Genomic DNA, 13,537 nt, shown 5'->3' on the forward strand with positions numbered 1-13,537 from the left:
ATTGACATAATAGATATTATTGCAATCATCACGGATATCATAATCTTACTATAATAATTTTAGATGACACTGTTATGACTATATAAAGGTCACCCTAATAATTACAGCTCTACAAATGCAACAGAAAAATCTTGCCCTGCTTTGCCAAAAGAACTTTCCTTTGTTTTCAATGGCTAACCAAATTCTTAAACACCATGTCCATTCCGCAACTCCTAAACCCCTCCTTCCTCTCTTTTCCTTCTCCTCCTCCGCCTTCTCCACCACCTCTTCTCCACCGTCCGATCAATCCGACCCAATCTCCGCCGTCACTTCCATTCTCACCCATCATCGTTCCAAATCTCGCTGGTCCACCGTCCTCACTCTCTTCCCCTCCGGTTTCACCCCTTCCCAGTTCTCCCAAATTACCCTCCAACTCAAAAACAATCCCCACCTTGCCCTCTGCTTCTTCCTCTTCACCAAACAAAAATCACTCTGTCACCACGACCTCTCCTCCTATTCCACCATAATTCACATCCTCTCCCGTGCTCGACTCAAAACCCGTGCACGGGAACTCATCCGGCTCGCGATTCGGACCCCAGGTATTGAAAAGGAACCCACTCATTTGAAACTATTTGAATCGTTAGTTAAAACTTATAATGACTGCGGTTCTGCCCCGTTTGTTTTCGATTTGTTGGTAAAATCTTGTTTGCAAATGAAAAAGCTTGATGGGTCTATTGAGATTGTTAGAATGTTAATGTCTAGAGGGATTAGCCCCCTGGTTAGTACCTGTAATGCTTTGATTTCGGAGTTTTCGAAATGTCATGGAGCAAATAAGGGATATGAGGTTTATAAAGAGGCTTTTGGAGTACGTAATGCTGAGAGTGAATGTAATAAGAAAAGAGCTTTTAAGGTCCGGCCAAATGTGCATACTTTTAACGCTTTGATACTCTGTTTTTATCATGAAGGGCTATCGGACAAAGCGAGAGAGGTTTGGTGTGAAATGGAGAGCTTGGGATCTGCCCCAAATAGTTATAGTTATAGCGTTTTAATGGCAGCTTTTTGTGAGGAAGGGAAGGTGAGAGAAGCAGAGGACTTATGGGCGGAAATTAAAGTTAAGGGATTAGAGCCTGATATTGTGGCATACAATACGATGATCAATGGATTATGTAAAAGGGGAGAGATTACGAGAGCTGAAGAGTTGTTCAGAGAAATGGGATTGAATGGAATAAAGGCAACCTGTGTTACTTATGAGAATCTTATTGATGGATATTGTAAAATTGCAGATATCGATTCAGCTATGTTGATATACAGGGATATGTGTAGGAAAGATTTTAGACCACAGAGTTTAACTGTTGAACTGTTGATTAGCGGGCTTTGTGATAAAGGTATGGTACTTAAAGCTTTTGAGATAATGAAGGCGGTGAGAGAATTTGGTTTTTTCCGACGGGGACAAGTTATGAGCTTTTAATGCGGAGGGAAAGATGGAGGAAGCGCTAAAGCTTCAAGCAGAGATGGTGGGTAAAGGGTTCAAGCCAAATCTGGAGATATATGATGCTTTTATAGATGGTTATTTGAGACAGGGAAATGAGGAAATGGTAGCAATTTTGAGAAAGGAGGTTTTGGAGACTCAAAAAGAGGAAGAGAATTAGAAGTCTACCATCTTAGAAGTGGAAGCAGACCTGTTTGAATACTGATGGTAAGTTGCTCTTGAGATTTGTGCTTCTGTTGTTAGATAGTGATTGTCTTAGCTTTATTGAGATTCATTTTGGGTAATTCAGGTCAATTGTTGAGAGAACGCATCAGAAATTTTGGTTTCATGTCAAAGCAGATATCTTTTTATTTGTGCAAAAAGGTTGTATACTTTGATGATGACCCTCTGTTATATTCAGTGATGCAACAAACTGATGCTACTTGCCTACTTGTATGTTAAAATCTTAGCAATGCGGCCATGAAGATGGAAGCAGGTCTGTGCTGCTATCGTGATTGAAGTAATAAAGCAGTTTGTGCAAGTATTCCCAGCTTCATGATAGATTCATGGTTGTGAGAGTGTGAGGCTTGGGTTTGCGTCTCTAGTAGTTCTCTGAAATGTAACTTTGATGCTGAGCTTTGTTTTCTACAACAAGAACATAGAAATTTAAGCTCTTGTTTTGTTTCTGAAATTGATAAGATTAACTTGGAGGGTACACAGTCGTATTCTGCTGGAGTTCCAAAGAACCAAGTATATGTTCAATGGTTCATTTCCCGACATGGATCCATGAACCGATTAAATTTTCAACCAGCTCCTTGTGCCTGGCGAAGAGAAAAGGATAGGATACATGTTTTAGTTAATTATTTCTTTACCATTGTACCAAACATTTAGAATTCAGATGCCAACATCTCCAATGTCCAAATTGTTCACTTAAGTTTATGATTGTGTGATTCAATGTACAGCAGTGGCTCCAAAAAGCCTCTCAGTAATCTATATTTACCTTGAGATGCTACAATTATAGTGGAAAACAAACAAATTCTCAGACCTAGAGAATTACAAGGAGGGTAGTAACCAAAGATTGAGAAGAGCTGAAGCCAAAGAAACCAAGTGAGAAATGCCATAACAGCCGAGAGTTGATATCTACTGCAACACTTGGGAGCACAAAAGGACCTGTCGGAGTGAAAAAGGAGACCCACGACGCTAGCCGTGGAACATTCTGCGGCTAGTGTCAGAACCGACAAAACCTGTCATCAAACGTATTATCAGCTTTCACCGAGTCAAATAGCTTCCGACAAACATAAGCTTAGCCACTCATACCCAATCTCCTGCAGCTATTATGACCAATACTCCAGGCTGACGAACAGGGCATTTAACCAGAATATAGTACCCATCCACCATTGCCAATGTCAAGCTCCATGGAATAACCAGCCCCATGATTGTTACCACCAAATAGCTGAAATGTTAATAACAATCATCTAAAATAAGTCCAATTATTGCTCAATCTAAAGCAACAAATCCAGCAAAACAGAGCGAACAAAAAGTAGATACATACCAGAGAGCAGTGTTGCTATAGAACTCGACTCCCAAAGACATGAAGAGAAGAAAAGCACAAGAAAAAAGGGTTTGTCCTAATCTCAAAGAACAGCCAACACTAGTGCCCAAAGATCCTGGTACCACATCCATCGCCATTTTGCATCCAATCTTCTTTGGTATCTGAAAATTCTGTCTCATCATAGATGTATGATCATTGATACCTGAGATCCCACAATTCCCTAGACTGGCACAGCATTCTTCCCTTTCTTTGTTTAAATCGACGAAACTACCGATGTTCCTTCCTTTATAAAGAGAGAACAAGAAAGTTTTTGAACCCGTTATACTTCGGTAGTAAAATAGAGTGATAATTTATCTTAAGATTCTAGAGTTAGAGCAATTACATCTACAAAGTATTTGTGCATTTGTCAATGACTAAAAATAATTTTAAATATATATATCTTATAATTATTCCATACTATTAGTACAAGCATATATTATATGTTTCACCACCATTATTATTTAAGATTCTCAATAAATCTTTGCAGTTACCAGTAAAAGAGAACTCATTAAAATTTTCTGAATGAGTAAATGCAGGTATTGAAAAGGTGAAATGGCAAAGCAGGAAGCATCCAAATTTCATTTATTAGCATTATCGGTTGCTCGGCCTCTATCACTGCAAATCTGATCTAGGTGCTATCACTTTCAATAGTAAAATACTAATGGGTCAATTCTCCCTCTGATTAAACTCAAAGCTCAGTCATTCCATAATGGATTATTTTCCTCCAGTTTCAAGATGAATGAAACACGAGATGACGGCACTTATAAATGTGTCTAAATAATCGAGTAGTAGTTTGTAGAAATTGATAAATTATTGGAGTGGAGTGTAATTAAGAATAAAACCGAAGGAGGTCTATGCAGTTAATCCAGACAACAGTAACAGATAAATGAGGGATGAGGACGTAATAGATATGTAGCAGATTAGATGGAGCAGGTGCATATGATGTGTTTCTAGTTGCTCGTCTGTCATTCTTTCTTCTTATTTCCTTTTATTGACGTTACCCATTTTACACTGCACATTTATTTAACTATAAATAGCATCGTGGATTACAACTTGTGAAATACAATTTTAACATTTAGATTCAAAAAAATACGTGAAGTGTTGATCGTTGTTTTAACATTTTTACATGTCACGATAGGTCGTATTTTCAAAATTTCATATTTTCTATAAAAAAAAATTTGAAATCTTTTGAGTTTTATATCCTCTGATTAACTACGATTTTATAATAAACCACTAACATACCCACATAATTGAATGACAACTAAGTCTATTCATCATGTTAGTAAGGATATTCATTATAATCCTAAATTTAACATCAACATTAAAGATCGATATATAAGTCACCTCACATTGTTAAAGAAAGATTTGAAATCATTCTTCTTCATAAATTCGTCCTCTATCTCTTTACAAAAACAAATGATCTAAACACTGATCGATTATTAAAAGTTTACGGAATATAACTTTCCACTCAAATTTAAAGAGATAAACCGTCAACGAGTTATATAATCATTTTGTTTACATAAACGGTCAAAATTGCATAATAAGAGCACTGCACTAGCTCAAGTGGTACAATATGAGAAGTGTTGAATATTATTAATCTGTGTATTCACTACTACAAGAATGACACAATAAGTAAAATACAAATAAAGGAGAGAAGGGGGAATGTGATTAGGGGTGTTCGTGGTCGATTTAGATCGGTTTTTAGATAAAAAATATCCGATTCGAAAGTATAAATATTTTCGGTTTGGATCGATTTAGATGTTTCTAAAAAAATCCAATCCGATCTAATTAAGTGCAATTTTATTCGGTTTAGATTTATGCGGTTTTTGGATTTTAATTTTTCAAAATAATTCTTGAATTTTTTCATTAAAAAAATAGTATATGTATAACAAAAGCAAAGAGAATATATATTTTAACAAATACAAGCTTGTGAAGCTTATAAAGAGAATATATATTTTAACAAATGCAAGCTTGTGAAGTTTGTTCAAATTAATAGTTCAATAATAGTTTGTAGATAGAATCAAGATTTTTCATCTTTGGACATAGATGAATCATTGTAAGAGACTATCGGTTTGATTTTGAAAACCTCAAATTAAAACAGAATTAAACCAATTAATTTTAAAAAAAAATAAACCCACTAAATCGATTTCGATTATTTTAGATTAATTTTTAGCTTTTTTTTAATTGAATTGGATCTGAACCCGTAATTGTGATGGAATAAATTTAATTTCTCTGAATTCACACATGTAGAGAGAAAATGAGAAGCAAAATGAAGGCAATGAATTCCAGGTTGAGATATATTTGCAATCCCCATAAAGATGTTGTCGGTGGGAAAGAAGTAGCAAAAAGCCAAGCCATTGCAGTATAAGAACCCTTTGGTTCAGCACAATCATCTCTGCATTTAATGCCCACCCCTTTTTCCCTTGTTTTTCTTCTTCTCCTTCACCACCTTCTTCTTCAATCCTCAAGCTCAGAAAATCGTGTCTCGTCAATTTCCTCGTTCATTGTCCCTCCCCACCTTTCATTAATGCCCCATTCCACTCCGTCCTTCTCTCCATCCAACCGTCCACGTGTACTCTGTGTTCTCTTTTCTGAACAAATGGCTTCTTTTTATCTTCTGTTGAACCTCTCCGGTGACAGCAGTGCTTCTGGGTCGCCGCAGCTGAGCCGGCTCGACGAGAAAGCCGCCACGCTTGAAGCGGCTGATCTTAAAAACATGGGACTCGCCATCCACTTACTTCTTCTCGATGAGCCTCCGCCGCCGGAGTACCTGACACTCGATTCCGACATTGGAAAAAACCCTCTCCGACGAAAAAAGGGTGAAGCTTTCACTCCTCTGTAATATCTAAAAGAGAAAACCCTGGGTTTTATAATTAATGAACCAAACGGAGATGCCCTTTTGCTCCAAAACCCGTTCCCACCTCTCCTGTACCTCCAAGGCGAAGTCTTGTTAGGCTCCGTTATCATCATCCTCTCCGCCGCTAAACTCCTCTCGAAACCAAATGAATACGACCTTTTCAACACAAAACTAAATATTTCCTCGCAATTATTAATCCCGTTCGTTCTTCTCGGTGACGGCTCTTCCGTTATATCCGTTATGGTGTTGTTTGGAAAAGATTGGAGAGGAGTTTCAGTCAGGGATTCCAGAGTGTTGTCGAGGAAAATGGGATCGTCGATGCTCGGACGGATTCTGGCCGCCATTAACGGAGTGAAAGGAGATTCCTTAGCAAAAATTCCAGCTCTACACAGTGGGCAATTAGCGTGTGATTTCAACCAAACGTCAATGCAATCCACGCGGAACGCATGCGAGCAAACGGGGAGTGTTCGGACATATTCATTGTCTTCCAACTCCAACAGACACACGGCGCAGTCTTTGGGGCTGTTGTTGGGTCTGGTTTTCAAAGTGTAGAGGGCACGAGGCAGCGTTTTTATGGCAGAGTCATCGAGGCCGTAAGGGAAAAGAGGGGGATCGAACGGATCAGAAGGCGGAAGAGAGTCAAGGTCGGTCGTCGTGGATGCTAAGTAACGTTGCCGACGACGGCGACGGCGACAGAAGAAGTTGAGTAGACGGAGAATTAGAGGAACGAGCCGTCTTGAGATCAGACGCGAATACATAACGATCAGAAATGCTGCGGCGACCACCACCACCATCGCGATCAACGGTGGACTGAAGTCAATCGGAAGTCTTGAAGGAGACGACTGCGAAGACGACGACGGTGATGATAACGAAGGAGAAGGAGATGGGGCCCAGGCGGTGAACCCCATAATCACCGGGTAAGTGCAGATTGAATTTATAAATATTTTATTATCAGGGACAATAATTCTTTTTTCAGCTGCATTTCATTTTAAGTTTTGATTCGCATTATGTTTTTTTGATCCTGGACAGATCCTATCATGTGTTCCAGCATGTTGTTCTTACTTAAAAAGTAAGTGCAGGTTCCATTAATTAGGAGCTTTGACATTAAGGTTACTTATTTTCTACAGCAAAATCTCATCAACTGAAGTATTTATCTTCTTTCTTCAGCTATTATCAGCTTTGCAAATGTTTCTAGCACGCAGAAGAAGGAAGCGGAAGAGCTCGGTGTGTCGCTCATTTCATGGAAAGAATTCTCTGAGCTGGTAACATGTTTAAACTTTGTCGTGCCCTTAAATAAATTATGTATCGACCGCAGCACCAGTTAACCTTTGATAGGGTTCTTTGGATTGTAAACTTCCACAAAAACAGAAGACTGACATATGCACAATAATGTATACAAGTGGAACAACAGGAGAACCAACAGGAGTGATTCTCACAAGCAGGACAATCATGACAGAAGTTTTGTCCATAGATCAACTTACAGGAATTACAAACAAAGCGGTGAGAAAACTAACATCATCCCTTTAAGTAAAGCATCGAAAATGGCCATATCTGTCGGATTGAAGTGTTTCGAGTTAGTCATGGTCATAATGTTTATGATATTTTCCACTTTGATGACATAAATTGCATTGTAGTGTTCAGAAGAGGATACATATTTCTCCTTCCTCCCTCTGGCTCACGTCTATGATCAGATGATGGAAACCTATTTCATCAAAAGAAGTTCCTCAATAGGATTTTGGCAAGGGGTAGGACCTATTTCCCATTCTTTACTTGCAGGATGTCCGTTATTTAATGGACGATGTCCAGGAACTAAAACCGACAGCATTTTGCACAGTTCCAAGAGTTTATGACCGCATATACACTGGTACGTATCGACAGATTCTCTTTAAGAATGTAACCTCATGTTGCTGATATCAGTTATTGTAAGTTCTCAAGCAATATCATTGAGACTTGTTCTTGAAGGCGTTGTTAACAAAATTGCGTCTGGTGGTCTACTTTGGAATAAGTTGTTCCAGTATGCCTATAACTAGTAAGTTTACTGGTAACCCTTTTTCTGGTTGCGATTTACTTGATTGTGTTAGTCTACAGTCCAATTAATGTAAAAGCTTAAAACAGCAAATTAAGAAATATGGAGAATCGATTCCCACAAGACAAAGCATCCTATCTTGGATAAACTTGTCCGAAAAGGTTTGTTTTTCGATCATTGCATCTGTTTCTCTATTCTGATTAAGATCCTTGATGTACTTGCTGAAGTTTATGTACTCCTTGAAGGGAAAACAAGCATTAAAGTTGGTTTAATGCTATCCGGTGCAGCGCCTTTGCAGAGGCATGTGGAGGAGTTTCTGAGGGTCTCTTGCTGCTCTAATTTGTCACAAGGATATGGTAACAACAAACAAGTGTTGAACATTTTTTTCTGAACAAATTTATGAAAAGTTCTTCTGGTTTTTCAATGCGACAGGTTTGACTGAGCTGTGGTGGGTGTTTTACTTCCCTTGCAAATGTAATGTCTATGATTGGAACTGTTGGGGTTCCAATGACAACCATTGAAGCAAGGCTCGAATCGGTGCCAGAGATGGGATACAATGCACTTTCGATGTGCTCCGTGTGGAGAAATATGCTTGAGGGGAAACATCCTTTTCTCGGGTTACTACGAGAGGCAAAACCTAACTGATGAAGTTGTTATTGATGGCTGGTTTCATACAGGTATATTTGTATCAATGTTTCAATATTTTCTTGATCTTATTAACCATGACTTACTGACATAGACAAGTAGAGATAGTTGCAGGTGACATCGGCGAACTGCAACCAGATGGAACGATGAAAATCATTGACAGGAAAAAGAACATATTCAAGCTTTCTCAAGGTGAATATGTTGCAGTCAAGAACATCGAGAATGCATACCCGAGTTGCCCTCTTATTGCATCGGTATGTCGTTCGTTCTACATATAACTATTTAACCAGTCGCACATAACTCCCTACATGGCCCTAAATACGAGTTTCTTGTAACTTTTCAAATGACCAGATTTGAGTCATTTCTGGTGGCTTTGGAAGGAAGGCATTAGAAGATTGGGCAATGGAACATAATGAGCCTATTGATTTCAAGTCATTATGCTCAAACCCCAAGGCAAGGAAGTACATTTTGAACGAGCTAACTAGCACCGGCCAGAAACACAAAATACGTAGATAAACACACCACATGATCCACATCTTCTTCTTCCTAGCTCTGCAGTTTTTAGAAATCATTAATGGTTTTTCATCAACTGATGCAAAATCTATTCTTCCATACAGCTTAGAGGGTTTGAAATGGTAAAAGCAGTGTATTTGGAACCAAATCCCTTTGACATGGAGAGGGATATGGCAACCCCAACTGCTCAAGTAATACAAGGTATGCTTTCCCTGCAAATATGAATTCAAATGCCAAAAACCATTGCTTGGAAGTTGGAACATGGAAACAAAGTTGATTTATAAATCATATGCCTTATATTATGTTATGTGCAGGATAAAATTGATCAACTGCAAATGAAGCAAAGGGGCTAAAGGTATGATATTGATAAGATCAGTTCAGTTCAGTTCAGAAGTAGGTGCTTGGAATTCAGCAGTGCTGAAATGATTACAAGTAGTTGCAGAAACTTGTTTCTGTTTTGTTTGAAGATCTTAATGAAAGAAAAGTGTGTAGTATTTACTAGTTTCCCAAGAAAAGATTCAACTTTTTCTGGGAAATAAGATACACAAAGGAACAGTCAAAACAAAGCTGCCATGAACTTAACAACGAACAATATCTACAATAAAACAACTCTAATTTACAACAGCATAGACATATGAAACTTGTTTACAAATTTCTCTTCAATCACCAAGGTACAAACCGGTCCATAAGCAAACAGACAGTAGCTTCTGACATTGTAGTTTCGTTAGCATCATCTTTTGAAGCTTCCTTCTCTTCAACCCCACTTTCCTTGGCGAACTGCTGCTCTTTTTTAGCCCTCATCGACATGAAAGGCTTTCTTGCTTGAACCTTCTCTTTAAGCTTCGCTGCTACCTCATCTATCCACTCACCAACAACTGCAGACATTTTTTTTCCCTCTGGAATTTGTTTATAAGCTTTTGCTTTTTCTCTGTTTCTTTAATTGAGAGAGGGGAAGCAAAAGGGATAATATATAAGAAACGAGAGAAACCAAGAATTCCGGGTTGTGGTTTTTGCAACATCACCTGTAGTTTTCAATGGCGGTGCCAAATCTCTCGGTTTTTTGACTCATTGGAAAAGGACAATCCACGTGGACATGATGCAAAACCCATGTCCATGCGTGGTCCGCCCCTAGATACATTTAAAATGGAAAAAAATGATATTTCACCAATCCTGTGTATGAATATCTCATGTAGACCTGGAAAGAAAAGGACCCCCTTTTTTTTCTTTGTTTTCTCTAGAAAAGTTGGCAACTTTCAATTTGTTCACGTGGCAAGAGAGCTAAGCAACAAAAGGGTTTACCGAGCCTTTACGTTTACAGATCTGTTGGCTACAATTCTACATATATGGTGGCCAAAATGGTAAAGCGATTGAAGATATTTGAGAGGGTGTCTTTGAGATATTTTTAAAAATTCTTTAAACCGAATTTAAATTATGACATTATGAACGGAGTAAATTAAGTTAAGAAGATCGTTTCTATCATAAATATCTATAATATTTAATCCGAATAATCGATTAATAAATCAAATGAGTGGAGAAATAAATTATTTATAAATTAAGAATTTTTTAACTAGTTTAGTGGTAGATTGATCATTAGTATTCAGCTAAAAAAGAAGGCTAGCAGAGAGGCAACTGGATAGAATTAACAAAATCTAGAGCGAAGCAGTAGTATCTTGAAGTATTAACAGAGAGGAAAGAACACATTAAGAAAATGCCACAGATTTCACATCATGCAATTTATAATTTCACATTAAGAAAATTCCTTTACTAATTCTCTCTTTTTGGAAAAGGAGAGGAAAAGTTCATCCTTATCCACTCGTACACAAAACAGACATTTCAATATTGACATCTCAAGTTGCATGAAAGGCAAAGCTATATAATTTCAGTGACATGGGACGAATATAAAAATTAGGCATTCAATAATAAGTATAGAAAAAATTAAATTGTAAGAGCAACAAAAAAATAAATTTGTTTGTAAATTATTTTTTAGTACGTTTAATAAACTATCTAATAAATGCATAGTTATCTCAGACATTTTCAGTATCCTGAGCGAAACTAAAAGATAGACCCTTATAAAATGAAAGTATATTCTAATACTTTGAATAATTAATTTAATATTACGTTAATATATCGTATAAAAATGATTAAATTAGGGGCCTAAACTATAAAAGTAAAAAGTATAATTGAAAAAATTAGAGACCTTAATTATAGAGGTAAAAAGTGATAAAAAAAAATAGGGGCATCAATTTTAAAGGTAAAAAGTGATGTTGAAAAAAATTAGGGACCTAAATTATGAGTAAAAAATAGGATTGAAAAAATTAGGGACCTCAATTATAAAGGGAAAAAAGCGAGAATTAAAAAAGCAGGAGCTTAATTATAAAGGTACAATGTGGGATTGAAAAACTTAAGATCATTAATTATATATGTAAAAAAATGGGATTGAAAAAAATTAAGAGCCACCATTATAAAGATAAAATGTAGGATTACAAAAATTAGGGACCTCAATTATAAGGATAAAAAACTAAAATTAAAGAAAATTAAAGGGTTAAATTACAAAATAAACAATATTATAAAAAATTATGAGCCCCATACAAAATGAGGGGCATAAACAATTGCTCAAAGTGCACCCCTAATAGCAAAAAAATAAAAATAATAATTTTAATGAAAAGAAAAAATAATTTTAAAATATCATATCAATATCGTTCTTGATTTTTAATGATGGATAACCAACACAATTAAAATTTAACGTTAAGTATAATTTTTAAAAAAATAACAAAAATAAAATAATAGATGAGTAACTAAACAAATAATTTATTATTTTTTAATTATATATGAATTTTACAATTTTGACTCTCGGGCAAGTAGGGGCCCTGGGCAGGTGTCTCTCTTGCCTATGCTCAAATACGAGCTTGTTTATAAACATCCCAAACTATTAAAAAATCATATAGCTAAATAATAACACTTACTTTACATACATAACTAATATAAATACATTAATTCTTTATTCTTTTTCTCAACATCAACTTTCTCAACTTTTTTTTTTACTTTTATAATTAAATTCTCATAAATTTTTTAAAGTTTAACATATCATGTGGTAGATTAATTTGAAGCATGTTATAATTTAGTCTTTTTTCTTTTTCCATAATTTCTAGAATAAAATCTAATAAAAAATAAATTTAGGCTTCATCATCTAAATTTATCTCAATTTAATCCATAACTAATATTTAGAAATGAACTAGATTCTTCAAATTCATTTTTTTTAATTTTGCAAAATTTATAATTTAATCTCTAAAATTTTGTATTCTCTTCAATTTAACCTCTTTTTGGACCCAAATCACTTCAAGACTGGTGAAATAATAACCATCATACTTTTTTTGAATTAATCACTAGTATTCGATCTATTGATTGACTAATATAGATCGGGTACTGCAAAGACAACGGTGACTCTCCTAACCCAGCTTGTTTCATTCACAAACGTCAAGATTCGAACCATTGACCTTACTTAAGGAATTTAATGCTTCATCCCACTAGACCAACTGGTTGTTGGTATATCCATCATACTTTTAATGAAAAATATTGAAACTTCTGAATTTTTACTTATTTTAGAAAATTACTCATTTGCCTCCCATACTTTACAATTCTTCCAACTTAGTCCCTATCCTAGATTTCGAGTTTTTTGGCAGAGATATTTATGAGAGCCTCTTTCACTTATTCCATTCTCTAATTGAACATTTCTTCTCCATTTGCTCCTTCAACTTTTCCAAGCCCTTCAATTGGTCCCTGTGACTCTATGTCAAACAATTTAGGTGAACCATACACAGTGGCTCAACATACGAGGTAAGCTAACGATCTATGAATCATGCTCTTCTCATTTGAGACTCTATTAGGGTCCCGTAAGACAAAATGCAGTACTGAAACGACACCAAACACCTCATAAACACACTATATTTTCGGTCGTTGGGGGTTTCCACAACTGCGTAACTGAAAAATCCTACAACATGAGATTATTACGCTTTTACTCGAACCTATGATCTTTTGAGTGTTGCAATAATAACAATGTCAGCCAAGCGACGATTGTATTTTAAAAAGTTAACATATTATATATTAGATTCTAGATTTGATTATAAAAATTTATAGTAATTAATAATCCATCAAAATAACTTTAAAAACAAATTGATTTGAACTCTCTTGAAATTATAATATAGTTGAATTCATACGAGAACCCTTAACTAGAAATAAATAATGTGATATATTTAGATATAAGTTTAAAAACAAACATTGAACATGCATATGTATCCTCAATCACTCGAGTTAAAGCAACGTAGATGCCAAGTATTTGACAGTCTGCAATGGAATTAGAGTTAACATGGTTTGTGCAATTTAGTTGGAAATTGAAAACAATCAAAGTTCCACATCCATGAAGAATGAATGTGAATTACATATGCATGATTGGTGCAATAA

General features: G+C 36.0%; 2 protein-coding genes and 3 pseudogenes across 2 annotated transcripts; 3 read left to right on the forward strand and 2 right to left on the reverse strand.

Moving 5' to 3' along the window:
* The first annotated feature begins 114 nt into the window (after positions 1 to 114).
* On the forward strand, positions 115 to 2,261 carry LOC120201659 (annotated as a pseudogene).
* A 100-nt stretch (positions 2,262 to 2,361) lies between these two features.
* LOC120201671 lies at positions 2,362 to 3,305 on the reverse strand (annotated as a pseudogene).
* Positions 3,306 to 5,302: 1,997 nt separating this feature from the next.
* LOC120201666 lies at positions 5,303 to 6,285 on the forward strand. Its single transcript, XM_039202236.1, has one exon. It carries the CDS (start codon positions 5,443 to 5,445, stop codon positions 5,878 to 5,880), a length of 438 nt encoding a protein of 145 aa, XP_039058167.1. The 5' UTR covers positions 5,303 to 5,442; the 3' UTR covers positions 5,881 to 6,285.
* Positions 5,912 to 6,689, reverse strand: LOC120201608 (RING-H2 finger protein ATL65-like). Its single transcript, XM_039202191.1, has 2 exons — positions 6,068 to 6,689; positions 5,912 to 5,964 (listed from the first exon to the last, which is right to left on the reverse strand). The coding sequence occupies exons 1-2, from the start codon at positions 6,687 to 6,689 to the stop codon at positions 5,912 to 5,914; spliced, it is 675 nt and encodes a 224-aa protein (XP_039058122.1).
* Positions 6,690 to 6,764: 75 nt separating this feature from the next.
* On the forward strand, positions 6,765 to 9,066 carry LOC120201609 (annotated as a pseudogene).
* The last annotated feature ends 4,471 nt before the right edge of the window (positions 9,067 to 13,537 follow it).

Source organism: Hibiscus syriacus, unplaced genomic scaffold, assembly GCF_006381635.1.
Source record: "Hibiscus syriacus cultivar Baekdansim isolate YM2019G1 unplaced genomic scaffold, ASM638163v2 tig00007895_pilon, whole genome shotgun sequence".
NCBI classification, from domain to species: Eukaryota; Viridiplantae; Streptophyta; class Magnoliopsida; order Malvales; family Malvaceae; genus Hibiscus; species Hibiscus syriacus.

Coding starts and splice junctions, on each gene's coding strand:
- LOC120201666 (XM_039202236.1), top strand. CDS start 5,443: ATGCCCACCCCTTTTTCCCTTGTTTTTCTTCTTCTCCTTCACCACCTT.
- LOC120201608 (XM_039202191.1), bottom strand. CDS start 6,689: ATGGTGGTGGTGGTCGCCGCAGCATTTCTGATCGTTATGTATTCGCGT. Junction 5,965..6,067: donor TAATTGCGAGGAAATATTTA/GTTTTGTGTTGA, acceptor TTGGAGGTACAG/GAGAGGTGGGAACGGGTTTT.